The 27,615-nt window shown below is 58.8% G+C and overlaps 1 protein-coding gene across 5 annotated transcripts; it reads left to right on the forward strand.

Annotated features, from left to right (window-relative positions):
* Nucleotides 1-2,614: 2,614 nt before the first annotated feature.
* On the forward strand, nucleotides 2,615-27,090 carry ZNF787 (zinc finger protein 787). Of its 5 annotated transcripts, none has more exons than XR_016390805.1 (4): nucleotides 2,615-2,782; nucleotides 16,967-17,055; nucleotides 18,383-18,480; nucleotides 22,414-24,613. XR_016390805.1 is itself a non-coding variant. In XM_022584973.2 (4 exons), the coding sequence occupies exons 3-4, from the start codon at nucleotides 16,977-16,979 to the stop codon at nucleotides 26,394-26,396; spliced, it is 1,146 nt and encodes a 381-aa protein (XP_022440681.1). In that variant the 5' UTR covers nucleotides 2,621-2,782; nucleotides 14,378-14,546; nucleotides 16,967-16,976; the 3' UTR covers nucleotides 26,397-27,090. The 5 variants fall into 5 exon arrangements, 4 of the variants coding, with proteins under 4 accessions (XP_022440681.1, XP_022440683.1, XP_022440679.1 ...); XM_022584973.2 differs by lacking the exons at nucleotides 18,383-18,480; nucleotides 22,414-24,613 and adding exons at nucleotides 14,378-14,546; nucleotides 25,330-27,090 and having other exon boundaries at nucleotides 2,621-2,782; XM_022584975.3 differs by lacking the exon at nucleotides 22,414-24,613 and adding an exon at nucleotides 25,330-27,090 and having other exon boundaries at nucleotides 2,622-2,782.
* The last annotated feature ends 525 nt before the right edge of the window (nucleotides 27,091-27,615 follow it).

Below are 27,615 nucleotides of genomic sequence, written 5' to 3' on the forward strand. Positions count from 1 at the left end.
TTTATTTATTGATCATGTAACAATTTGGATGGATATTGGGTATTGGGTGATGGAGATTGTCTCCATGAGATGGTTGTTAAAGGACCCTGAGTTTTGGGGCTACACCATTGCCTAGGGTTTTGTTATCCTCTGTATCCAGCTAACAAGAGGGTAAAGAATATGGAGCAGGCATGCTTGGTTTTTTTTTTGTCTTGTTTTGTTTTTGCGGTACGCGGGCCTCTCACTGTTGTGGCCTTTCCCGTTGCGGAGCACAGGCTCTGGACGTGCAGGCTCAGCGGCCATGGCTCACGGGCCCAACAAGCCGCTCCGCGGCATGTGGGATCTTCCCGGACCGGGGCACGAACCCGTGTCCCCTGCATCAACAGGCGGATTCTCAACCACTGCGCCACCAGGGAAGCCCAGGATGCTTGTTTTTAAGCACCTTGGTGTGGAAATGGCCACTGTCACTTCCATTCCAGTCCTATTGGTGGCAACCGCTCACAAGTCCACACTTAGATGCCAAGAGGACTAGTAAATATAGTCCCTGTATGGGAAGGCACATTCCTGGAATAATTCCATACATTGGAAGGGAAGAGCAGGTTTTGTGGTGAATTAGCCATCTCTACTGCAACCCCATCCTGTGTTTGGGAAATAGCTCAATACTATTGCTTTGGCTGTCTTAAGAGAGACTCATAATTACCAAGAGTTTAAATCAGATAGAAAGCAATTTCTCTCCTGTAACATCTCAGCCAGCACAGAGCTTCTTTTCCACAAAGCCATCAAGTGTCTATCTTACCCGTTCTAGCTTGTTGCTCCACTATCCTCCATTTATGGCTTCCATCTGGTTATCCAAAAGAGCTGCTCTGGATCTTGCCATTGGGTCCTTAATTTAGTCAGCTGTTTCCCCCACCAACCAGAGAAGTTCCGAATGATCTGATTCAGAGGAGCACAAACGTGTGACCTTTCTTATACACAGGTATCGTGGGGGTGAAGTTCATACCCATATAAATAAGTTGTATTATTGTTAATGTCATAGCCCTTTCCCTCCATTCTAAGATGCATTCAAAATTTTACCTATGTAGTATTTCTGAAGGTGAGACACAGGCATACCTTACTATTTACACTTAATACAGGACTTTTTTTTGTTTTTTCCTGAAAGGATATTATTAAATCAACAATGCACATTTTATGATTGATGCTGGCTGAGCCTTGAGGGCATACAGCAGCCACAGTAGTAGAAATAATACTACTAGTAAGTAATATTAATCACTACCATTTCCATTGAGAGCTTACTATGAGCCAGGTATTGAATTAAGCAAATGTACACAGATCATCTCATTAAATTGAGGCTGTGAAAGGTGTTATTCAACAAGCTAATGACTTCCAAGCTTATGACTGTTTTGGTGATGACGATAAGAAAATAATTATAAATAACATCGATAAATCGTCTGTTGCTTAGGTGACAGCCAGCCAACTACAGACCCGGGAAAGGACGAGAGGGTCCCAGCCTGCAAGGACACTGTGGTGTAAACAGGAATTTGAAAAGCATATATTTACTAACAGAAACAGCTAACTAAGCTTACAAAGCACCCTCCTCACAAGAGGGGAGGTGGATCCCTAGCTGCTATGATCAATATTCTGTGACAGATACACTATTGATACTATGTATAAAATAGATAACTAATGAGAACCTACTGTATAGCTCAGGGAACTCCACTCAATGCTCTGTGGTGACCTAAATGGGAAGGAAGTCCAAAAAAGAGGGGATATATCTATACGTATAGCTGATTTACTTTGCGGTACAGCAGAAACTAACACAACATTGTAAAGCAACTATACTCCAGCAAAAATTAATTAAAAAAATATTCTGTTACAGGAGGCAGTTTGCACAGGCACGGGTCAATGCAAGAATTTGGAGCCAGACTCCACGGGTTCGAGCCCAGGCTCTGCATTCTCGGTTGTGTGACTTTCGCCAAGAGCCTTGATCTCTCTGTTCCTCGTATCTGCAAAACAAGACTGGGTACTCAATAGGACTTAATGTATCTAAAAGCCCTTGGAGGCAGGCGTGCAATGTTACTTTAGAAAGGAGGACACAGGCTCAAGAGATGGACGTCGACGCCGGGCGGCGCCTGAAGCGCTCAGTCCAGTAAAGAAAGGACCAGGGTGGCAGACGAGGGACCCCTCCGGGCACGCGGGCCCCAGCCGCAGAGAGCGGCGTCGGCAGGGAAGGGGTTACAATGATAGAGACGACAGGAGGACCATGGGTGGCATGAGCCGCCCTAGCTGCCGTCATCAAGAACGCCTCCCGTCCCGGGCTAGCGCCGGGAGCCGAATGCGCAGGCGCGAGAGCCCGGCGTGGGGGCGGGGGGCACCTCCCTAGACACCCGGAAGTCTCCGCCTAACGGGCCGAGCCCGGGCCTCCTGTCCTGGAAGGGGGCGGGGCCCGAAGCCCCTCAGAGCGCGGCGCCACAGAGCGTGGACGGAGGACCCTTGTCCTAGACGCATCCGGAAGTGGCTCCCTGGGGCGCCCGCTCCGCACCATTTAGCTGGGGGGGGGGGGGTCGGCAGCTAGGGGGTTGCCGGGCTCGCCTTCCTAGAGCGGCGAGGACGGGGAGGAGGCTGGAGGTGGGGTGGGAAGGGGAGGGGGGAGCGGCGCGGGCGGAAGCGGCCAGGAAGGTCACTTCCGGCCTGGGCGCCCGTCCCCCTGACCCCAGGGTCTGAGTCGCCGCTGCCGCCGCTGCCACCATCCGCGAGGGAGGAGAGAGGAGGAGGAGTGCGGCGCGGCGGCCCCGGGACCGAGGAGGTGAGGGGAGGGCGCGGGGGCGGGGGGCATGCGCCGGGGGCCGGGTGGGCGCGCGCCTCAGGGCGCCGGGCTGCGGCCGGGGGGGTGGGCGGGGAGGCGGGAGGCGAGCGCGACTGGGCGGGCGAGTGCGCGTGCGCGCCGCTGGGGGGGCGTGAGTGGGCGCGCGGCCGGTGACGCGGGGCGGGGCGGGGGCACCGGGAGGGGCTGCGGGGAACGCGCTTGGGGAGTGCGCGTGCGCCGCTCCCGGGAGCGCGCCCGAGGCGGGAGCGCGCGCCGGGCCGGAGGCTCGGGCGAACGCGTCCTCCCTAGCTTCCCCGGCCGGTCGTGGCCGGAAGCGGTGGCGACTCCCGGGGGAAGTTGAGGCCCCGGTGGGGGAGGAGGCCGCGCGGGCCCAGCCTGCCTGACCGGAAACGGCGGCCCCGGGGGGCCCGTCGTGGCCCCCGGCCTGCCCCCATTTCTTCCCCCTTTCAAAGGAACTCGGTCCCGCTGTCGTTCCGGGCGGGCTGCGTGCGGCCTTTGATCCGGCCGATAATTACGGGCATTCCGGCCGGCGGGAGGCTCATTCATTCGCCCCTGCGCGGGCGGCGGGCAGGAAGCGCGTGCGCCAGAGGGGAAGTGATGGGCCAAGGTCAGGCACCGCGTGGCCCGCGGGGCAGGGCAAGGACGGTGGCCAGGCCCGATGGCCATCCCGAGGCCTCCCGGGCGCCGAACCGCGCCCCTGAACCCCAGCTCCCAGTCTCCGCCGTAAAGGGGGACACCCCAGTTCGTGGAAATGAGTGCCCTTCGGTCCCGCGGGGTCGGGCAAGCTTGGGATGGCGTGCTCAGTCGGAAAAGTGAGCCACAGCGAGTGTAGACAGAGGCTGTTACAGAGCCGTTACCAATGCTTGGCACCAAGGACAGGGAGATGGACAAGGTCCCTGAGGGAGCGGGTAGAGACCTGGACAGAGGTCCGTGCCCCTCTCCTCCCCTCTCCATCCCCGTCCTCATCCAGGGGGCCGAGGGAGCCAGGGAAGACACCCCACCCAGCCCAATCCAGAGGGGCAGTCAGCGTTTTAGGAAAGGACTGACTTGGTTTGGGTTTTCCGTGTGGTTCCTGGTGCCCGGCCCTGCGTTGGGCAATGCTGAGGATACAGCTAGGAGCTGGGTCTGGCCTCGCTTCTGGGGAAGCACAGTTGCTGTTGATCCTGGCTTATCTCCTAAGACTGTAAGCCTCTTTGGCTAAATGCAGCTGGCATTCACCTACCTGTCTCTGATGTAGTCTCCTTTGGTCCTCCTGCCTCAGCCACAGAGAACATTGAGATCAGATTCCTTCTAATGTTATCTCTTGTATTAGCCCTTTTCCTCCTGGAAGTCATCCAGGTCTGACCACCACCCAGCAGAGCTAGAGAACAGGGAGGGCTTAGCACCATGCTGGGCCCAGGAGCAGCACTGCAGTGCGTTAGCCCGGGGCTCTGGGGTCAGACTGACCTGCTTTCAAGTCCCAGCTTCACCGTTCATCACCTTTGTGACCTTGCGGCACAAGTAATTTCTCAGTTTCTACTTGAGTGAAACAGGGATAATAATAATAGTATTGATCTTGGCAGGAAGGTTCTTAATGCTTTCCTCTTAGAGCCAAAGCAGATCTCATAGAAGTGGGTGTAAGCATGTGGACAGGCCTCTGGGGCCAGGCATTCCTAGGCCAGGCTCTGGCTCCGTCACTTCCAGCCCTGTGACCTTGGACATGCCACTTCCCCTTTCCCAGGCTCAGTTTCCTCCTCAGTCCCTTAAGATGGAGAGCACAGTCGACCGTTCGCTGGATAAGCCTGGTCCATCAAAGCTGCTGCCCAGGCCCTGCCCTGTGCTGGGCCCTTGGACACAGCGGTGGTCCTGGTGCAGTGCTCTGCGGTGGGGTGGGAGAGGAGGGTCACTCGGCTGGGCAGCGCTTCCTGTCCTGGAGCAGCTCAGAGCCCTGGCGGGGAGGCACGTGCATGGAAGCCCAAGGCTCGGGAATTTGCCAGGATAGCCCTGGGAGCTAGAGGAACCCAGAGGGAGGGCATTCTGGTCAGGGAAGGATGTCTGGGGAGATGGCATGTTCCGAGTCTTGAAAGACAGAGGAATTGGCCAAGAGGATTCTGGGACTCCGGGGAGGAGAATGGTGAGTTCTGGGCAGGCAGAGGTAATCTTGCTCCATGGCCTCCAGCGACTGCCTGGCTGCCCTGTGCTCTTTGGTGGTCACTCCTGGGCACACAGATCTCGGGGCACCTGTGCTCAGATTAGGCCCATAGACCCCTAACCCTGGCTGGCTGTCCCGCAGTGCTGCTTGAGGTCTCCTGCCTGCCGAGGCACGTGCCGGGCACTGCCCCCAGGGACTCAGCTCTGGCCCTGGCCTCCTGGTAGAGACAGACTGCAGATCTGACGACACTCTGGCTGAGCCCTAGGCAGGCGGCTGGCCCTGTGCCCGGTACTCAGTGTCCTGAGCCCTCGGAGGCCCTGGGATGGGGTGGTCACCCCACTCTGGGGGGGACTGAGTCCCAGGCGCCACGGCAGCACCGGAGCATGGGTCTGTGTGAATCCAGAGCCTGGCCCTTTCCCATGATGCCGCCGCCTGCGTCAGCTTCTTTTGGCCAGGCTTGGGGCCTGGGGGAGACAAAGGCTGTTCTGAAGGAGGTCTCTTAGGTGTCATTAGTTGGTTTGGGGACTCGGGTATCCCCTTCCGGTGGGGCAGCTATCGTGAAGATTTGTATAGGCGGGGCCGCTGGCTCAGGGGATTCTGAGACCCAGCCCCTCATTTCAGGTGTGCCTTTCACGGGTGGTGAGGACACGGGCAGTGTGTGCTGAGATGCAGGTGTCAGGAGGCCTCACTAACCTATGAGGCAGGTAGGGGAGTTCTGTTGTCACGTTAGTAGGGTCAGCAGCCCTGTCGTAGGAGCAGAGAGAGCCGTTGCCTCACCCCACTGTGCAGCCAGCCAGCAGAGCTTGGGGTGAGGGGCTGGCGGGGAGGGCCCTGGGCTGCTCCTGGGCCCGCCTTGGCGGGCTTTCCCTGGCTCCGTCTGCCTGGTCTCTGGGCTCTCTCATGCCAAATGAGGAGTCCCGTGTGGGCAGCCTGGCAATGAATGTTGCTGGGGACCCAAAGACGCATCAGACGTGGCCCCAGCCTTGAGGCTCAGGGTCAGGCCGGCCAGAAAGTTGTGGCCCCGTGGGGCTCTGTGTGCAGGGTCTGCTGGGAGGTCGCAGTCCTCCGGTGCTGCGTGGGGGACACGCAGGGGTGAGTAAGCCAGGGAGATCCTCCCAGGGACATAGGCTGCATCTGTAATCGTGGAAATAAGGGGAGCAGGTGCCCCTGTCCTCGGTGGAAGGGGAAGAAGTGCCTTGGAGTCTGGCCCACTGGTTTCATCTTGGCCCTTCTGCCCTGTGGCTCTGTGGCGTTGGGTCAGCCAGTGAACTTGTCTGAACTGGGCTTTAGACTCCTGGTTCACACTTACTAGGCAGTACTGGGCACCTGGCTCCTTGTGGAGCGCGTCATCTCGTCTGATCTTGACGCTAAGCCCACGAAGAGGAGACACAGGGTGAAGCACCTGCCCTAGGCTGGTGGGTGGTGAGGCCGATCCCGACCCTGGCAGCCTGCCCTCCTGCCCAGAGAGGACGGCCTCTCGTCTCTTGGTGGTGGGGGGGATCAAGATTATGTTCCTGCTGCACCCTGTGTGCAGTCTGCAGTGTGTAGCCTGTGCTTGATGAATGCGAGCTGGCCAGTTTTTTAAAAAAGTAATTATTTATTTTTGGCTGCATTGGGTCTTTGTTGCTGCGTGCGGGCCTTCTCTAGTTGCGGTGAGCGGAGGTTACTCTTCGTTGTGGTGCGCGGGCTTCTCACTGTGGTGGCTTCTCTTGTTGCAGAGCACAGGCTCTAGGCACACGGGCTTCAGTAGTTGTGCCACGTGGGCTCAATAGTTGTGGCTCACGGGCTCTAGAGTGCAGGCTCAGTAGTTGTCGCGCACAGGCTTAGTTGCTCCGCAGCATGTGGGATCTTCCCGGACCAGGGCTTGAACCTGTGTCCCCTGCACTGGCAGGCAGATTCTTAACCACTGCACCACCAGGGAAGTCCTGCAAACTGGTCTTATTTGATAAGAGGGGACAGTTGAGCTGAGGGAAGGGAGAAGTCTGGGAAGGATTTCCGGAGGAGGTGCTGTTTTTGCTGGGCTCTGGTAGCAGATCTACAGGGGGAAGGCGGGTGGGCAAGGTGGAAGGAAGCACCGTGCAGATCGCACAGATGGCCAGGTTGGGAGAGTCCATGCTCACCCGGAGGATGGGGAGTCTGGCCCATTGGCCTGATTGAGGGGTGACAGAACATGAGATGCCCCATAGGTGCAGTTCTGGTTTTTGTTTTTGTCCTGAAGAGTATTTTGTTTGTTTAAACAATTTTCAGTTGCTCACCAACATTTAAGAATCAGGAGTGGTCACAAGTGTTTCGGAAGCTCTAGAAGCACTAGGTGGTGGCCGGTGGCTGGGACGGGGCAGAGGCTGCAGTGCTCCCCTCTACTCCTGGGTGGGCCTGCGGCCGTAACAGTAGGTCAGGGTTCTAGGAGTTCCAGAAACTTCTGCCTCTTGTGGAGCAGGTGGGGAATGGTGACTGGGGCTGTGCATGTCTACCCTGAGCTCACTCTTTTCTGAGCCAGCCCGGCCCTGCTGGGCCCCTGGGAAGGGCTTCAAAGGACCTGAGAGAGGCCAGGTGGGGGAAATAAAGCAGTGTAATAGACATAGCAGGAGGCAGCCTAATTGAAGGAAAGGGGGAGGAAGCAGAGAGACAGAAGGAAACTGGAGGGGTAGCCTCAGGGCCTTGCTCAACCCTGTGTGTCTAAGCATGTTGGAATCCTTGTAGGGAAGAGTGGTCTGCCCAGCTGGCCCCAGACCAGACAGAAAACATCTAAATGGTCAATCCATGGAGGAAACACGGACAGTTGCCACCAAAAAAGGGGTACAAGATCCTGATGGCATCACAGAGACGTTCCCCCAACATTCAAACCACAGGTCTGACGTGGGGAGGGCTCCCGGACCACCTTGGGGGCCCGGGGGGCCCAGACAGATGCAGAGGAGGGAACAGACCGGGTCTTCAGGCCTGGAGTGAGGGGTGAGGATGCCTACAGAAAAGGGAAGTGAGGAGGGAGCTGGATGGGAGATGTAGGGGTGTGCCTGCAGCCCTGGGGGTACTGGGGGGCACCTACCATCCAGGGAGGGCTGAAGAGGGGCTGAGGGTCTGAGGCGGCCCTGTTGAGTCGGTGGGCTGAGAGCTCCAGCCCGCTCACCTGCAGGGAGCTGGTGTGCACAGGAGCGGATGCTGGAGATGAGGAGGGCCATCCCAAACAGTGGTGGGTGGTGGCGGCCTTGGAGGGAAGTAGGCCCTGCGCGCTGGGATGTGGGCAGGGCTTGTTGGGCTAGGGATTTGACATTTGAGCAGACCCTTGAAAGGTGAGAAGGGGCCAGGCAGGTGGAGGACTGGGCCAGGCTCTCTGGAGGGAAAGAGGAGGGCTGGGCAGGAGGTGGGAGTGAGGGGCTGGAGGAGGAAGTGAGTTTGCAAGGGTGACTGGGGCCGATGGGGCCCTGCGGGACCTGCAGAGGGGTCTGGATTTTGGACTGAGTGCAGCGGACACATGTTGGAGGTGGTTCAGGCAGGGGAGTGATGTGAACTGAGCTACCTGAAAAAAAAAAAGTAACAGTTTCATTGTGATGTAATTCCCATGTTGTACAGTTCACTTACTTAAAGTATACAGTTAACGTATTCACAGGGATGTGCAACCATCACCACGCTGATTTTAGGACTTTCTCATCATCCCCTAAAAGGCTGTGTACCCACTCATGTCCCCTGGCCCGGAGCCTCTGAGAACCACTGGTCTGTGTTCTGACTGGATTTGCCTGTCCTGGACTTTTCACGTGAGTGGAATCACACACCACGTGGTCTGTGTCTGCCAAGGTCCATCTGTGATGCGGCACTGGTCAGTGCTTCCTTTTCCTGGCTGAGTAATACTCCAGCTACAGATGGACCACGTTTGTGCGTCCATTCACCCGGTGATGGGGGTTTGGGTTGTCTCCACTTTCTGGCTGTTGTGATTTATGCTTCTGTGAACACGTGTGTATAAATTTTGGGGCGGACATGTCTTCATTTCTCTTGGGTACGTGGCCAGAAGTGGAGTTGCTGGATTATACTGTAATTCTGTGTTTAACCTTTTGAGGAGCTGCTAATCTCTTTTCCACAGTGGCTGCACCATTTCACAGTCTCAGCAGCAATGCACGAGGGTTCCAACTTCTCCACACCCTCGCCAACACTTGTGTTTTCTGTTTTTATTATGTCCGTCCCAGTGGGTGTACAGTGGGGTCCCTCTGTGGTTTTGATGAGCGTTTCCCTGAGGGCTGATGATGTTGAGCATCTTTTCATGTACTTAACAGCATGCTGTCTTTGGAGAAACCTCTCTTCTGATCCTTTGCCCGTTTTTAGTTGCTTATTTGAACTGAGTGCCTTGAAAAGATGAATTGGTCCGTGGTGTGGGGAATGGACTGTGGAGGGGTGTTGGGCAGGAGTGCAGGCCCCCGGGGGGTGGGAGTTGGGAGAGGAGGGTGGTGAGGATGGCGGGCAGGGGAGGGGGAGCGGGGAGGGAGCTCCGGGAAGGGAGGGAGCGTGTGTGCAGACGGTGGTGCTGCCTACTGTCCCCGGGGTCAAGGCTGAGAAGTAGCCACTGGATTTGGTGACCAGAAGGTTGTGGGAGTGGCGGTTGGAGGATGGCGGGGGAGGAGGTGGGGGTCACAGCTCAGCCCCGACAGTGGAGGGAAAGCAGCTGGAGAGGAGAGAGAGGGGGTGAGGGGACAAGTGAGTGGGCCCTCAGGAGGGTCTGGGGCGGGGAGGGTCTGGGGCGGAGAGCGAGAGCGAGGACGGGGGAGCAGGGAGCCGCAGGCAAGCAGAGCTGGGGGAGGAGGACGAGGTGAGATTGGCAGCAGAAGAAAGAGCTGGGTAATTGGTGGGCAGGCATCCAGAGGAGGTGGGCGGGATCTAATAACAACAATAATAACGATAATTTGTCTTGCACTTAATAGCCAGCGCTAATTGAATGGCTCAAGGCCCCAGCGGGGGCGTGTCTTCGTCTCTGCAGAGCGGGGGTCTGAGCAGGGTGAGGCTGGGCCGGTACTGTTGAGCGTTTGGGGGGCCGGGGGAGAGTAGGACCCTCTGCTTTTGGCCTCCGGGGCCATCAGAGTCCACAGTCAGGCTGGCTGCAGGAATTGCCCCTTCTCCCCCAGAGAGCCGCCCGGGTCCTGAGAGCAGCTAGCTTAGGGGCTGCCCGAGGCCCTCAGCTCTGGCCGTTCCCCTCTGAGGTCCTGGGGCAGGACCCCAAGCCCCCCGGATCAGGACAAGAGGGCCCAACAGCTGCTTGAGTGGATGAGCGCATGAGTGACTGGCTGGACGGGGGAGGGAGGGACCTGGGTAGGATGGTTTAGTGACCGCCCTCGGCTCTTCACCAGGATTGCGGTTGGTCCCCCAGCACGCGCTTCCTGACCTCTCACTCAGCTCCAGGGGTACCTGCTGGTCCCTGTTGCACGGGGGCGGCAGCCGAGGCCCAGAGAGGCTGAGCCGCATGTGCAGGGTCACAGAGTGGAGTGGCCGAGGCACCGGGCTCCAGCCTCCGTGCCAGGAGCCAGGGCAGCACTGCCGCCGGGGCCTTTTCCGCGGAGACAGAGGAGACGCCGGGGTGTTCTCACCTCGTGGCTGGTTTTCAGTCTCCCTGGTGGGTGGTGTAACCTCCCTCTGCTCAGGGCTGAAACCGAAATGCAGAGCGGACTGTCCCCGAGTCCCCAGGTGTGCCCTGCGCCAGGCACCCCTGACCAGCAGCGCCAGTGGGAGCCCCTGCCGACCCCCCAGAAGTCAGCGAGAGAAGCTGCATCTTTCTAGGGCCTCGTAGTAAAGTTCTGCCTAGTCAGGGCTTCCTGCCGTGTCTGGAGTACCATGCAGACGCCTGGCTGGGCCTGCACGGCCCTGCTCTGTCCCCTCTGCCTCTAGTGCCTCATCTACTACCCCAGGGCAGGGCTGGCTCCGTCGTTTTCAGGGCCTGGCATGAAATGAATAGGTGAGCCCCTTGGGCAAAAAGCAAGAAAAAAGCTTTTCCCTTTCTTCCGAGGTCTCTCAGCCTGTCAGGGTGTTTTTAACTTGGTATTTCCTGTCGCACTCCCCCAGGTACAGGGTTGCCCTCGGGGTGCAGGCCTGGCTCCTGCCCAGGCCCCCGTAGGACCTCCTGTGCAAAACACAGATCCCGAGATAAGATTAGCAGTAGTCTCAGGGTGGCGACCACAGAGTATTGACCCCCATGCGCAGGGCTCCCTCACCACTGGTGGCCCTGCTGTGGCCCCTGCAGGCACCCCACCTGCCCCTTCCCGCCCTCCATTCCACATCCAGGGCTCAGCCTCCCTCAGGCCCACCTATCCTGTCCCAGCCAGGCCTTTCCTGTGTGTCTGCTTGGCCTGGGACGCTTTCCCCTAAATCCTGGCATCCGTCATTCCTTCGCATCTGGGTCGGCAAACTCTCCTTAATGAGCCAGAGAGTAAACGTTTGAGGGCTTACAGACCAAGAGGCCATGTTGAGGGTATATGTTGACACCTACATACCAGTTAACATGTGACCATTTAAACCCCGTGAGAACCGTTCTTGGTTGGAGGGCAGCTTCCAGGAGGGTCATTGTGTACGGACCCTCCCTTACGTTACCCCGTCTTGGCTCCAGTCTGGCCCATGGAGGGGCCTTTGGCAGTCTGTAGGGGGTGTAGGATTTTCCTCTGCCCTCCTAGGGCTTCCGGCTGGACTGACTAAGGCGGATTAACAGGAGAAAAGCATACGAATTTTACTTCCGTGAGCTTGGGAGCCCTCAGGAGAAAATCGCCGGAGTGCTTCTTATACACCAGGGTGAGCAGGTGCCATGGTGGGGAGTAACCGCGGGACCCGGGGGAATGCAGGAAGGAAGGTCATTTTAGCAGATCTCTCTCGGGATGTTTCTTCTTCCTGGAGCCGGGAGGGCACTTTCATGTGCCTCCTGCTTTCGGGGGAGAAGGTGCGTTCAGAGCGTCCTTGTTGCACCTGCTGTTTTCCGACTGCCCTGAATTCGGGGTCATCAGTGTGGTAAAGCAGCCTATCAAGGTGGAAGTTCTGCATCTCACGTCCTGGTTCAAGAGCAGCCCCTTCCCCTCCATGCCCAGCCTCACTTTCCTGCTGGCTCTTCCCACCATGGAAATCGGGGTGTTGGTTCCCTCACTGCCTTGTTCTGGGCAGCGTGGCTCCCGGTGCTCAGTAAGCACCTCTGGGTGCAGGGAAATCTCTGGTGCAGGGCTGGCCGCTGTCACCTCCCTGTCCTCCGTCCCTTCCCCCAGAGCCTGTGGGTTCCCTGGAAGGAGGATGGAGGCCAGCCCAGGCCTTGTCGCTGCAGGAAGCTGGCCTGAGGTGGACGCTCGAGGCCGGGAAGTCCCTGCTTTATTGACTTAGACGTGATTGTTCCAGTGGCAGCACGTGATAACCGCCTGGCAAACGAGTTTCAACCCAGAAGCCACAGAGGAGCGGCCTCTGTCCGTCCCACCTCCTCAGCCCCCGAGCCCTTGGCCTCTCTTCCTTTTCTTTCTCTTGTGTGTTTCTGTTGTTGCTGGGGTTTGAATAAGAAGGCCCGTACGAATTCTTAGGTCTTTTTACCTTTTAATTGAGATGTAAGTCACATATTGGAAAGTTCGCCCTCGTAAAGTGTACAATTTAGTGGTTTTTAATACAGCCACAGAGTTGCGCAACCGTCACCACTGTCTGATTCCAGAACATTTTCATCGCTCCAAAAAACCCCGTGCCAGTGCGCGACCCCTCCCCGTCCCACCCCCAGGCTGGCAGCCGCTTATCTCGGCCTGGACGGTTCACATCCCGGAGCCGCGCTCTGAGTGGCCTTGTGTGCTGGCTGCTTCCCCGGGCGTTGGAGTTGTCACCCCTTGTTGGCTGTCACGCACAGCACTGCTGTGAATAACACTTAGGAGTGGGGTCCTGGGGTCACACAGTGACTTCGTCATTATCAGGACGTGCCAGGCTCTCTTCACAGCGGCTGCCCTACTGGCACACCCGCCCGCCGTGCAGTTTTCACGTTTACCTGTGATCTGAGGGCCCGCACAGTTCTCTCTCCCCAACACCCCGATTTCCCTGTTGTGATACATAGGCCTTGTCACCAGAAAGAAGCCAACCTTTAGTCTTTTCCCCTCGTTACACAAGTAATTATCCATTAATGTAAAAAAAATTGAGAAGGTGAAGGTAAAGGAGAAGAAAATGTTAAGATGGCTCTTACTGTTATTGGCCGGGGGGGCGGGGGCGGGGCGGCCACTTTACAGCGTTGTTTCAGAGGCTGTGAGATGTCCGTAGACCCGCTTCCCATGGTCTGTGATCTTATTACACTTTCTCCCACCACGGGGCTGGCGGGTTCTTTCCGGTTCTTACCCTGTTCTAAATCTTGCTGTGGCAAACCCTGCAGGAAGCATTTTCCGAGGTTTGGGTTTTCCCCGCAGATTAGCTTATGAAGTGGGCTTCCCCGGGCAGGGGCCGTGAGCTCCACAGCGGCATCACCTGACTGGGCCCTCGTCAACTGGATTGTGCATGTTGTACCCGGCTCTCGGCCCGCTAGGGGCTGGGGCCCGATGGGTCCGAGGGCCGGTCTGTCCTTCCGGTATGGGTCTCACCACTTCCTGCAGTGGGTCCTAGAAGGGGGGTGGTCGTGGGGGTCGGATTTGGGGTGCACTGTGTTCTGTCCCTCGAGCCTCTGCTCTGTTAGTTGGCCTGTCACCCACCTGTTGGCAGCACATGTCTGTGCCTGGCACTGTCGTGGGGCCCCCGGAGGGTCTCGGCAGGGCCCTGGAGGCCGGGTACATCCCCTGCCCCGTGACCTGCAGCGAGGCCATGGGCCCAGGAGGGAGGCAGGGCAGCGTCCTCCTTTGTCCCCCGGCTGCCAGGGTCCTGGGAGTCGTCTCAGCCCTGAGTCCCGCACCACCAGCGCTGAGTAACTCCTGGCTGCTGTCCAGGTGCTCCCTGCTGTTGCTGCAAGGGACCCGGGATCTGGCCCCGCTGCGTTCTTGAGCCTCAGTCTCCCCGTCTGTGAAACAGGTGTTGTCATAGTGCCCCCCCTTGGAGAGACCCTGCATTTCACACGGTTCCCCAGGCCTCCGCCTGGCCTTCCAGGCCCTGTAGGAGAATCTGCCCGCCCTGCCTCACAGCCTCCTTGCTGACCCCGGGCCTTTGCACCCACTGTCCCTGCTGCCTGCATCCCTCTCCCTCCACACTGCTTGTTCATCTCAGGCCTGCTCCTGCTCCCAGCCCCTCTGTGTGTGTCATGGCACTTGCATTGTCTGAAATCACCTTTCCTTTCCTGTGCTCATTGGTTTTCTGTCTCCTGGACTGGCAGGGACCTCCCCATGAGGCAGGGGCCGCAGCCTGTTTACCACAGTGTTCTCCGGTGGGGGAGGGGGGTGACTGGGACAGGTGGGGAGAAGAGAGTTAATTACATCAGTGTCTCAGGAGATGCGCACAGCACACCCCCAGCCTGTGGAGCCTCTAACACTCCCGCCTTATCTTCTCGTCAGGCCCAGATGCAGTTGGGCTCAGATACAGTGACGGGAAGCTGCCTTGGTTTTGTCATCAACCCTGCCGTGGCCTCCAACCAGAGCTTGTCTGCCTCACCACCGGCCTCACGTCTCGCCACTGGCTCCATTCCCATGAGCTGCCTGGTTCAGGCTCCCACCTTCTCGTCAGGTTTCGGCAATTCTTGCGTGCTTGGTGGGGGTGTCTCCCTCTTCGTGTCCCAACGGTCTGCTCACTGCCGGGTCCAGGGGGTGCTTGGGCATCTCCGCCCAGAGGTGGCCCAGGCCCCGACAGGCCTCTTTGAGGGGCGTCTCCCTCCCTGGCCTCCTGGCTTGTCCTGCCCTTGGATTGCGCCCCTGCTCTTAGAGTCCTTGTGACCATTTGTTGAGCGTCAGGATGGCGGAGCGGGTGAGCCATGCGGCCTGTGTCCCTTCTCTGCTCCTGGGCGCTTCCACCTCTGTGCCCTGACCCCGGGGGGGTGGGGGGGGTGGTCACGTGGGGCACTTGGGCGCAGGTTAATGTAGGGCTGCGTCTGACTGTGGGACCTGGGCCCGCCTTCCCTTCTGGCCCGCGAGCTCTGCGGCAGGCCTGGCCTCTCCGGTTACTGCCCGTCTCCTGGTCTCAGGACTCCGTGAGTGAGCGCTCGGGAGAGCCAGGCCCAGACCCTGAGCGGCAGCTCCGTTGGTTCTGGGCACAGACTTGGAGCCGGGACGGTCTGCCTTCACGTCCCGGCTCTGCCGCCCCTGCCTCGGAATCCTCACGGCTGGGGGTGACGGTCACATCTGCCCAGAGGGTTGCATCAACCACTGAGAACAGTACCTGGGGGCTTGTGAGCGACTTGCTCGGCACAGCCGCATGTGTTTATTGCTTAACTAAACCGGCCGGTTAAACGGGCCAGTTCTTAGAGCTTCTGGCAGATGTCAGCAGAGGTTACTGAGGGGCGGGCCATGGAACGGGCTCCTTTCAGTGCCTGGATAGTGGTGAGCCCCTTGTTACTGGGGGATTCAAGAGAAATGGGTCAGGCTTGTTGTGCCAGGGTGTGTGATGCTTGGGGCTGGATGGCTCCGTTCCCAGATGCCAGTTCCCCCAACTGGAGTGGGGGACAGAAGGACTGTGTGGGGAGAGGTTCTCTGAGCTGCGTGCATGCAGACAGACGGGCCTTGGTTTGCACCTGAAGGGGCCTGAACACGAGAGGAGGAACCGAGGCGCCGCCCCGGGTCCCAGTCGGTGTGCCCCTTCTTGTCAGAAGGCCTGCCTGCCTGCCAGCGTCCTGCTGGGGAGGGATGTCACACCAAGGAGCAGGGCCCAGAGGGGACCGGAATGCCGTGGCCCCAGTACTAGGCTCCGCTGCTGGGGCTGGGTGCCTGCCCACACCTCCCCGCCCTGCACACTGAGTCCAAGATGCAGGCACAGCAGCCTGGAGCCCAGGCCTGGCAGCTCCTGCCCTGCCCACCCTGCAGGGGCCAGAGCGGGAAGGGGAGGAAGGCTGAGCTGTGCGCCCCAAGGGCCAGGCTCTGCCGTGGCGTTGCCCCGGGCAGCGGCGGGGAGTGGAAGTGTGGGCTCTGGAGGCAGGCCACACGGTATGTGAGGGACGTGCACGCCAGTGTCCGCAGCAGCTGTGCTCACTTTAGCCAAAGGGGAAACACCCAGGCTCTGTCTGTCACCCAAAGAACAGAGGAACAAACAACACGCGGTCTGCCCCTGCAGGGGAGCATTACTCAGCCGTGAAAAGGAAGGAAATTTTGACACGCTGCTCTGTGGGTGAGCCTTGAGAGCGTGCCACTCAGCGAGAGAAGCCAGACGCCAGAGGCCACGTGCTGTGTGATGCCCATTCATAAGAAACGTCCAGGGTTAGGGCGAGTGGTGGCCAGGGGCTGGGACCAGAGCGGCCGGCGCTCCTCCCGTGCAGGTCCCCGGAGGGTCCATCGTCGCTGTGTCCAGGCCTGGTGTGGAGTTTTGCTTGGCTGGCCCATGTCTGGAAGCAGACCTCAGACTGTGAGCTGCTCAGACGCTCAGTGCCCATGTCACCTGTCTCCCTGTCACACACTGTCACGTCTCAGTGGGGTTTGCCTCATCCTGGTCCAGGGAGAGGCCTTAGGACGGGCCTGACAGGGGAGCCCTTCTGGCCTTGATTGGTGGGATGGGCCCTGGCCTGGAGTGGATTTAGGGTTCCCTTGCTTGGGGTGAGAGCTCCGTCTGTACTTGTCTCGCGTAGACTTCACGACCCATGTGTCGGGCCGTCCTCCATCTTCCTGGTGAGGAAACCGAGTGGGGGGGTGGAGGGGGTCTCTTGCCCCGGCCCCAGCTGGTCAGCGGTGGAGCTGGGATGCTAGCCCCGGCCAGGTGGCCGCAGCCGGAACACTTTCTCCTCACCCAGGTTGCATGTGGCCTCGGGCCGGACCCCTGTCCAGTGGGGGAGCAGAGGGCCATCTCTCCCTTGGCCCTTAGGTCCCTGCCGCCATGCACCTCTTGTCTGCTGGGCCTGAGCCGGGCAATTGGAGCCCACATAGCACCTGTCCCCCCACCCCGGGGCCCTCTGTCCAGTCTGGCGTCCTGTAAACTCTGTCCTCTGTCTCGTCCCCTTCTAACAGGGACCCAGACATGGAGCTGCGGGAAGAGGCGTGGTCTCCGGGGCCGTTGGATTCTGAGGACCAGCAGATGGCCAGCCATGAGAACCCAGGTGAGGCGGCCTTGGGGAGTTCTTCCCAGCTGGTCCCTCACCCTTCCCTGGACCCTCGCTTCCTTTGTCTCCCCTTCCCCTCCCGTGGCTCGGGGCTCACCATCCTTCCTCTGGGGGCTCAGCCAGGCTGCCTCCCGGGCCTGTGTGGATTCTCCGAGTTCCCTCCCAGCTGGGAGCCCCTGGGGGCTGCCCCCTCCCCTCGCTGGGTGCTTGGCACCGTTTCTAGGTGGCCCCTTGGACCTCCTGGGCGGGATGCTCTTTAGACCAGGGTGGCAGGCCCACATACCAGTGGGCCAGGACGTGGAGAGCTGGGGACAAACTGTGATGTGTGGGGAGCGGCAGGCTCACAGAGCAGGGCCAGTGACCATCCTGGGGGACAGCTGGGTGTCTGGGTTTTTATGGGGCTTGTATCTTTCTGGGGTTTTATCTGTCACAAACATATTGGCCACATGTTTTGTTTGACAAAGCGTTATTTGGGTTGAATAAAACTCATCTTTGAGCCCTCGGGGACTAGGCTTTGCTTGCTGAGACCCCACCTGGCTCCGCTGGCCCCTTCACGGCCTCACCCCTTGCCCTCTGGTGAAGATGTGCTCCCCGTTTCCAGGGGTTTTCATGCAGGGCACCTGAGAAATAAAGTATGAGCTCTTTTTCATGCTGCTTTTGATGCGTCTTCATGCGGGCGTCCCGTCCTCGTGCGTTTTGGATGGGTTCAGCCAGCACTTCTTGCTGTGAGGGGCAGAGGGGAGGTGTTTTCAGCGTTGTAGGCCTTGCGCCCCTGCAGCGTGGAAGTGAATGGGCGCGACCACGTTATTTGTACAACAGGCTCTGAAGTCGTGATCCCGGTGCCAGCGTGTCGTAGTCGTCCAAGAGAGGTTACGAGGGCCTGGGCGGGCTGGGGATAGATTGCATAAAGCACTCGAGCCCCTTCGCCTGATCTAGTTCTAAGATCCACTGAGGGGGTGAGGGAAGCTCCTTGGGCTGGCTCCGGGCAGCCGTGGTTACACAGGAGGAAACAGATTTCAGGGCACATGGCACGTGGGGCGCAGACCCTCCACCACCCAGCAGGAGGGCGCACGGCCCATCCTTCCCCATTTCATGCCGCTGGGCCTGCCCCTTCCTCCTTTCCCTGTCTTTTAGCCTTTTTAAAATTAATTTTACGGTCTGTGTCATGCTGGAAATTGCAAACATCGATAGTGTGGTGATTGCGCTTCCCACTGCCTAGCCTTAGCGGTGAGCGGTACTTTGCGGTCTTTTCCCTGGTTGTGCCTGCTTTTTCTTCTGGAGAATTTTAAAGAAAATCCCAGATATTGTATCATTTCACCTACAGATTCTCCAGCAATAACAAACGCTCATCTCACCTGACGAAGCGTTGCCCAGTGTGTGAAGGTGTCCCCAGCTGTCTCCAAAATGCATGTTTGCCTTGAAGTAAGGTGGTTTTAATTTTACACTCTGTCCACTAACTCATTCTCTTGAGGAAACCTCAACAAAGCACAAGTGGGTTCTCATATCCCCTTTGTCCGGCCTGCTGTCCCCAACCCAACCCCCCACCGGAGTCTGTTGCAAGTCTGCTCCGGCCCCTCCCTGTGTGGTGCCTCCAACCGCGTGACACCCCTTCGCTCAGCTTGTAAGCCGTGTGGCCTGGATGCCTCCAAGCTGCCCTGCGTCCCCTGGTTCTGGGCCTGCCCTGTTGGGTCCTACCTCTGTGGCAGCCTCCTGTGATGGGACAGGGCCGGACCCCTGCCCTGAGACCCCCCCCCAACCCCCGGCTGATGCCTGGACGCAGGAGCAGGAGGCTTGGGCTGGCGGTAGCCCCTGTAGGCTGTTTGCCTGTTGGGTCAGGACGAGGGGTCCGTGAGCAGGGCTGTGAGCGCTTCCTGTGTGCCCCGAGCTTGAGGCCAGCCACCTTGGGCAGGCCCTCTCATGGAATCCTCACACCCTTCGAGCTCGGGGTGCTGATCAGAGGGTGCTGGGCAGAGAGAGGCCAGGCCACCGCCCAGGGTGAGGCAGCCGGGAGCCAGTGGAAGGGGCCTGGGGGCCTGGACTGTTCGTAGGCTGCAGCCAGAGTCTGTTGCGCTGCCTCACTGGCGCATTGACCCCGGCCCACCGCCTGCAGGTGCGAGAGCTGTCCAGGCTCAGCCTGGGGCCTTAGCTACAGGGTGTTCAGAAAGAGAAGCCATCCAAAAATGAATAATAAAGAGACATCCCAATTCTGAGGCGGGAAAGTCTTCAGCTGGTGTGTTGGAAATCACCCACCAGGGACAGGGTCCTGGCCTCCCGCTCTCAAGCCCGCCTCTCACGTCTCAGTGCCCTCCAGAATGACCCCGCAGAGTTCACCGCAAATGCCACGTCTGAGCCGGATGACAGCAGACCCACGTAAAAACACAGCAACTGCCTGTGGGCAAAACCCATGTTCCCGGGTCACACTGGCAGCACACCTTAGGTGCAAAGCCCCAAAATACAGCTGGATGCGGACAAGCCAGCAGCCGGGCCAGTGTGGTGTTAGCAGGGGCAGGAGGGGAGGACGCCCCAGGTAGCCCTCGGGGGTTCACCGGAGGACTTGGGGCTGGTCACGCTGCGGCCAGCAACTGAAGCTGGAGGGGTTCTGTCCAGACCAGGAGCAGGGAGCGTGGGGCTGCTAGGGCCCATGGCTTCCTTTACCCAGGTAAAGTGCCCTGCCCGGGCAGGACCCACGCAGAGCAGAGCCTGTCAGGAGGGGGTTCAGGATCGAGTGGGACCCCTGTCATTGGCCACAAGGGAGAAGGGAAGGTCCAGATAAAATCAGGGGTGGCCGCAGAGCAGGCAGCCCTGCACTCGGAAGAGGGAGCCCTGAGGAGCCAGAAACGCTGTCCAGAGTGTAGCCTCCCAGAAGTTCAGGGAGACTGACCACAGAAATGAGCGAAACTGGAAAATGGTGAGTTCGGTCCTCTTGCTTCCACCCCCAGGAAGCTATTAGAATAAAAAAGAAGAGGGGCAAATAGTATCTCCACAGACAGGGAGGGTGGTCAGAGATACACCTGCAGACAGGTCAGGATTGTTCAGAGTGGCCAGGAGATGACGGCCCCTGGAAGTGCAAGATCAGAACAGCTCAGCCCAGGGGGCAGAACTCAGCAGAGAATTAGAAATAGAGTCAAATTAATTTCAAAGTGAAGTAGGAGGAATTCAAGACTGAATAAAAATAACACATTGTTTCTTAAGAAAAATCGAAGGTGAAAAAGAGGGCCATTTTAAAATCAAAAAGAAATGAGTAAAGATTAAGGCAGAGTAAAAAAAAAACAGGTACTGAAGTTAGGTAAAGAAAGCCCTTTGAAGAAGAAATCCAAAGGAATATAATGGTAAAAACTACGAGTCCAGAAAACATTCCTGAAATGTCAAAGTTAGGTATTGAAGGAATATATCACAAATCTGAGAATATCAACTCGAATGAACAAGACATATTCTATTCAAGTCACTGGGCTTTAAAGGAAGAAGCAAATCCTTTGGGGCATCTAGGCAAAAAGAGCAAATGACTTACAAGGCAAAATAGATGGGATTGCTGTCAGACTTTGCCAGCAATGCTTTATGCCAGGAGAAAATGGAGTCATATTTATGATTCTCAGGGGAAGAAAAGGTAGAGCTAAGGATCGTATTCAGGAAGACTGCCTTCCACGTTGGAAGGGTGCAGATGACCTCAGCCAGCAGGAGCTGAGCAAACAGGGGTGTCGTGGGGCCTTCCCGAGGAGTCTGCGGGCAAGTGAGCCTTGCGCAGCCGCCGTGGCCAGAGAGATGGGTGCTGAGTCGGGGCAGGCTCAACGAGGGCTCAGGCGGTGGAGGTCTGGCTGTGAAATCAGTGAGGGGAACAGGAATAGTTCACCTGATTTCTCAGGAATGGTACTTGGCAGTGGTGGGGGTGATTCTAACCATTCAAGTTAGAATGCTTATCTTGAAGCTGTGTGATGTGGGTTCAGCAAATAAGCAATTATGGGCTAGTCAAGTCCTCTCCTCCCCTAGTGAGGAACAGAGATGCAGATGTCCTAGAAAAGACCGCATAAAAGCCTTTTGGCCTAAATTCGTATGGGAAGTATCAGTTAGAAGTCACAGGAATTTTATCTTAAAAAAAAAAAAAAAAGCGAAGATCATTTCCACATTTTGATTTTGAAATTGTTGCCCACGAAAAGAAACCAGAGTCCCTTGGAGAAACGGCCAGTTGCAGGTTTGGGGTGGGAAGTATGGATGAACCTGTAGCCCCTTGTTAGGCTGGATGGCAGAGAATCTGTCAAAGACCACCTGGGTCCCGTCCAAAGGACTCGGAGCTCACTTGAGGCTCCCACGCACTGAAGATGGCAGGCAGTGCAGCCTACCAGATATATTTAAATCCGTGATCTCCTAATGATGTTAAGAAAGGAAAGACTACGTGGTTACCTTGGAGGGTGGTAGGGAACCAGTTCGTAACTTGGAAAACTGGGCAGGTAAGGGGAAATGAGATTCATCCTGCCATAACCACATGAAATTTACCACTGGGTACCAACCAACAGATGATGTAGAGTCTCTAAAAGCTATTCCAGCTCCTAAACGCAGGAGAAACCACAGGGCAGCCCCATTTTGCACCCCTCGACAAATCAGCAGACCTAAGCGTTGAGCATCGGTGGCCCTTGATATCACAAAAAGAGAAACACGAGATATCGGGTGCCTTCAGTGAAAGAACAGGATTGCACCTTCAGAATGACTTCAGGGGCTGGCAGGGCTGGGTGAGCCAGCTGCTAACCGGCAGCAGATGCAGGGCACTAGGAGCATGCAGTCAGCAAGGGTCCAACTGGCTGTAGGGCTGCGCTTCTTCAAAAGGAAAATCGTAAGGAAAAGCAAGGGATGGAGGAAGTCGTGTCTTACAGGAGACTTAAAGACATACTGAAGTAGGGCTTCCCTGGTGGCGCAGTGGTTGAGAGTTCGCCTGCGGATGCAGGGGACGTGGGTTCATGCCCCGGTCCGGGAGGATCCCACATGCCGCAGAGCGGCTGGGCCCGTGAGCCATGGCCGTTGAGCCTGCGCGTCCGGAGCCTGTGCTTCGCGCAGCGGGAGAGGCCGCGGCGGTGAGAGGCCCGCATACCGCAAAAAAAAAAAAAAAAATACTGAAAAAGTAACGGACCGAACTGTAATGTCTGGGATGTTGCACTTGGGTGACAACCGTACAGAAATGCAAGGGAACGATTACTGCACAGGTCAGGATGGTGGTTATATTTGGGGTTGAGAGGGGGTGAGCTTGGGAAGGGCACGGAGGGACTCCCGGTGGGTGGCCAAGACCTGTATCTTGACGGGGCATTTGTCTTTCTGCATTGATTGTGGTCAGCTCTGCATTCCGGGCTCTCTGCATGTCGTGTGTTTTAGGGGAAAAAGGTTAACATTCGGTAAAGCCGCAGGTCCTGCCCTTCCCCAGAAGGTCTGCTTGGGAGGATCCACCCTGGGGCGGGAAGCTGCGTGGGCGGCAGGACCCCGCCTGGGCCCAGAGCGCAGGAGCCGGAGCTGAGCCCTCCTTCAGCGAGAGAAGGACAGTGACAGTTGCTGTGGGATGACGGGACCTGGAGCCTGGGACACCCCTCCCCTTCCCTTCGGGAATGGCGATCACTCGTCATTTCTGTGCTTTTTATTGAGTGAGCCCTTTGTGCTGGTCGATGTCCTCTCCGCTTTCCGGGAATTCTTGCATCCTTCTAAAGATGACGTTTGTGCGGCAGTGAAGTTGCCCCCATGAGGAAGGCGGCCCAGAGGGAAGCCGCTGACTTCCAGCCTGACCTGGAGGGGTGCAGACTCAGACTCTGGTGTGCGTGCGAGCCGCCCGCTGCTTGGAGAGCGCCGGTCCCTGCACCCACTCGCAGGGGGGACCAGGAATCCGAAGGTTGAGAGAGCACCCCGCCTCCCGAAGTGATTAGACCCTCTTCCATTTAACAGCTTAACACCTGCTTAAAAAGTAGTGCGTGGGGTAGACAGCACGCAGCAGCGGAGAGAAGAGTCACGTAGCCCAAGGCTACAGAGGAAGCCTGCACCCGCTGCACGCACCTCACTGCCCAGCCGGCTCCTCGGGCCTTCTCTCCCCGTTTCTGGACCTGGACGGGTGGTCGGCCCCTCGCCAACCGCCCCCCCCCCCCGCATCCAGGGCCCCGGATTGAGTTACAGGTGTTTCACAAGTTCAGATGGGCTGTGTTCAGTTCCTGTCATCATGATTGTAAATACTCTTCATCGCTGAGTCAAGTGGCGTATTGTTAAACTTTCTTGACAACTTTGAAAACAAGACGTTTATTTCAATCAAAGGAGTGCAGAATACTTGCTATGTATGGGTCAGGTGGTGCGGCTCATTTCCCGCAAAGAGCAAGTCTCCTCTCCAGCCCACCCCAGTCCACCCCTGCTGCCCGGACACACTGCTCAGAGGCAGACAGCTCCCCAAGGTTCAGTTTTTTATTCTTGAATATCTCCACATAATGTGCTTATGACTCTATTTCTTTTTCTTTTTTTTGGCTGTGCCTGGTGGCTTGCGGGATCTTAGTTCCCTAACCAGGGATTGAACTGGGGCCCATGGCAGTGAAAGCATGGAGTCCTAACCACTGAACGGCCAGGGAATCCCCATGATGCCACTTCTTGATTTATGTTGACACCAAAGTGGGCCCTGTGTCACCTCTTGAAAAGCGGCCCCCACCCGGCCCAGACTTCCTACCTGGATTTTTTTTTTTCCTGCTGCATATATGATTCTATATCCCAGTACCCTTTCCAGTACAGGCGGTCTTGGGACCCAGACTACCCGTGCAGATACTGCTTTGCTGCTCCCAGGCCGTGTAGCCTTGGGCAGTGGTTCATCTTCCTGGTGCCTTGGTGTTCTCACCTGTAAAGACCCGAGTTCCATGGAGCCCACCTTACAAGACTTAAACGCATGGATGCTTATTAAGTGCATGGGACCACTGTCTCAGGACAGTTGGAGCACTTTGTTCCCGGCCAGGTGCTGGAACACAGGGATCGGGCCGCTGTCCTTGTGGGCTTGCAGGCTAGTGAGAGGGAGAGGGAAAACAATGTTTGGTAGGTTATAATGGGATTCACCTTTGAAAGACACCTTCGCGGTGCACCTAGGGGCGGGGCCAGAGGCGGGAGGGCGGGGCTGTGATCAGGGGGCGGGGCCGTGCCCCCGAGAGCGAGGCCGGAACCCAGGCAGGAGTCCGGGCTTGAGCACGTGCCCCACCTCCATTCTGTAACTCAGGCCTAAGCCGGACAGGGAAGGCAAATGTCGCCAAGGGTGCACACAGAGCAGGCCAAGCGTGCACACAGAACAGTCTCGGAGAGCTGGGCAGGCTGCGGGGAGGGGCAGGCTCTCATCTCTCCCGGGAGGCCGCCCGCTCAGGCCAGGCGCAGCGTAATTGTATGAGAGGCTTTGTTGGGCAGATGGCCCGTGGTGGTGCCCTCAGTTTGCAGACGCCGGGACCAAGGCCCCGCGCTCCTTTATTGTCTGCACTGGGCATACAGTACCTACAAACCCAGGGACCAGGGTGAGGAAGTCTGTAATAGAGGCTGCGGTGTTTGGAGTTTGCACTCCCAGTTAATGGAGGGTCAGGACTTTCATGCGGCCTGTGATCCCATTAACCAGTCCGGTGACCCCTTCCTCTCTCTCTTCTCCACCCGCAGCCAGGATTATCTTCCGAGAGCCCAGATGTGACACCATCATTTCCCGCTTGTACACCCACAGGGTGCTGCAAGCCCTTGTCCCTGGGCAAAGGTGGAAACCGCGCTGCGGCTGCCTTCCGGTCTGGCGGGGACGCGCTCTGCTGGCCCCCAGCCTGGGGCCTGGGCTTCGGGAGGCATTCTTTACTAGGAGCCTTCCCTATACCTCCATCCCGTACCCCTGTTGGTTTCTGTTGTTTCCTTTAGCAGACATTTCTGGCGTCCCTACTAAGTCCCGGGCATTGTTCTAGATGCTGGGGAAACGGCCGTGAAGGAAGGAAGAGTCCTAAGGGATGGGTAATGAATGTTTAGTAAAATGCCAGGGCGTGTTCGATGCCCTGAGGACAGACACTAGGAGGGGTGAGGGGAAGGGGACCGATGGGAGGGACGTCTGACCAGGGCCAGGTCCGTGAGGAGGGCTCCGCACTGGCAGGGCCCAATTGCCCTCTGAGGGAGGTTCTGCCACCGCCCCCGTTACAGGGAAGCCTGGGAGGGCACACAGGTGAGCGAGGTTCCCGGGGGCACGCAGAGCAGCAGGTGGAGGGGCCCCAGGCCGCCCTCGCACGTAGGCTCTCTGACTCCCTCCTCTCCCCTCTTGCCTTCCAGTGGACATTCTCATCATGGATGACGACGACGTCCCCAGCTGGCCCCCAACCAAGCTGTCCCCGCCCCAGTCGGCGCCCCCGGCTGGTCCCCCGCCCCGGCCGCGGCCGCCCGCCCCCTACATCTGCAACGAATGCGGCAAGAGCTTCAGCCACTGGTCCAAGCTGACGCGGCACCAGCGCACGCACACGGGCGAGCGGCCCAACGCTTGCAGCGACTGCGGCAAGACCTTCTCGCAGAGCTCGCACCTGGTGCAGCACCGGCGCATCCACACGGGCGAGAAGCCCTACGCCTGCTCCGAGTGCGGCAAGCGCTTCAGCTGGAGCTCCAACCTCATGCAGCACCAGCGCATCCACACGGGGGAGAAGCCCTACGCCTGCCCCGACTGCGGCCGCAGCTTCACGCAGAGCAAGAGCCTGGCCAAGCACCGGCGCTCGCACAGCGGCCTCAAGCCCTTCGTGTGCCCGCGCTGCGGCCGCGGCTTCAGCCAGCCCAAGAGCCTGGCGCGCCACCTGCGGCTGCACCCGGAGCTGTCGGGGCCTGGCGTGGCGGCCAAGGTGCTGGCGGCCAGCGTGCGCCGGGCCAAGGCACCCGAGGAGGCGGCGGCGGCGGACGGCGAGATCGCCATCCCGGTGGGCGACGGCGAGGGGATCATCGTGGTGGGCGCGCCGGGCGAGGGGGCCGCGGCGGCCGCAGCCATGGCGGGCACGGGGACCAAGGCGCCGGGACCCCGCTCGCGGCGCGCCCCGGCCCCCAAGCCGTATGTGTGCGTGGAGTGCGGGAAGGGCTTCGGGCACGGGGCCGGGCTTCTGGCCCACCAGCGCGCCCAGCACGGGGACGGGCTCGGGGCGGCGGGGGGCGAGGAGCCCGCGCACATCTGCGTGGAGTGCGGCGAGGGCTTCGTGCAGGGCGCGGCGCTGCGGAGACACAAGAAGGTCCACGCCGTGGGCGCTCCCTCCGTCTGCAGCCGCTGCGGACAGAGCTACTACCGGGCAGGCGGGGAGGACGACGACGACGACGAGGCGGCGGGCGGGCGGTGCAGCGAGTGCCGTGGCGGGGAGGGCCGGTAGGGGCGGGGGCCCGGGGGGGCGGGGCCCCTCGGGCTTGGCGGGGACGACGGCGCAGGACCCAGAGACCCGGGGAGAAACGGACAGAGGGCTGCCCCGGACCGGCGGCGCGCTCTACCCCCTCCCCTCCCGCGGCCTGTGCGGCCTGAGAGGTGCGGCGGGCCTGGGGCGGGACACTGGGGACGCTCACCGGGCCGCCCGGCCCCTCCCCGCGCCCGGCCCTCGGCCTGGCCTGACCCTTGTAGGTTCTCGGCCGAGCCCGAATCAAGACGTGTGAGAACTAGAGAGACCAAGATACGACAAAACCCACGAGCGAAAGACCATTTTCCCTCTTTCTCTTCCCCACCAACGGGGGGGTGTTGAGAAGATGGCGAACATTGGGACCTTTCCACTCGGAGGGGCCCCAGAGAGGGAAGGGAAAGAGGGGTCCTTTCCCCTTTTAGAATTTTCTTTATAATCATATCCCCTTCCTGACCCCGCCTACCTATTATTTTCTCTCTTCTTCGCGGGTCCCATCCTTTTTCCTCGCCCTAGTCCTTCCTCCCCCTCCTGGATGTGGGGTAGCAGAGAAGTGCTGGAGCGGAACTAGCCCCTGTCCCAGGCGCACCCCGCAGAAAACGGGTTCCCGTCTCATCCCATGCCTGGGCACGGTTGGAGGAGGGGTGCGGGGGGCAATAAATCGCACTATCCAATTGTCCCTGCTGTGCGTGGTTCTTGAGTTCGGGTAAACGGAGGGCTCCGCACCGGCCAGTTGCTGCTGAGGGGGTGAGAGGCTGCCGGCTCGGCCCGCACTCGCGCCCGGGTGCAGACTGGGCGGTTGTCCTGGAAGAGTGACCGGCCAGGTCACCTGCAGCGGGTTCTGGGCCCCAGCGGAGTGGCCGTCAAGTATCCAGGCTGGAGGATGGGCAGGCCTGTGAGGAACTGGGGCGGTTGTTCAGAGTAAGGCCCACCCACTGCTGCTTTTGAAAGGAATCTCACCGTCTGGAGGTGCAGGTGGGAGTTGCACAGGCTGTGCCTCACCTCACAGTGGAGGGCAGCCTCCCCCCACGCAGTAAATGAGCCCATGCTCCCGTCTGGGCGTCCTCCCCCAGCCCCTGCAGCCCCTTCCTGCATCCAGCTTCTTGGAAGACTTGGCCTGGACGTTGCACCTGTGTCCCCCTGCTCAGATCCCATCGGGGGAGCAGGGGACAGTCACGGGGTCACATGTCACTGCAGAGGAGGC

Source organism: Delphinapterus leucas, chromosome 20 (assembly GCF_059928025.1).
Source record: "Delphinapterus leucas isolate spDelLeu-1000000601 "Yukka" chromosome 20, BTC_Dleu_Yukka2, whole genome shotgun sequence".
Taxonomy (NCBI): Eukaryota; Metazoa; Chordata; class Mammalia; order Artiodactyla; family Monodontidae; genus Delphinapterus; species Delphinapterus leucas.

Coding starts and splice junctions, on each gene's coding strand:
- ZNF787 (XM_022584973.2), top strand. CDS start 16,977: ATGGAGCTGCGGGAAGAGGCGTGGTCTCCGGGGCCGTTGGATTCTGAG. Junction 17,056..25,329: donor GGCCAGCCATGAGAACCCAG/GTGAGGCGGCCT, acceptor CTTGCCTTCCAG/TGGACATTCTCATCATGGAT.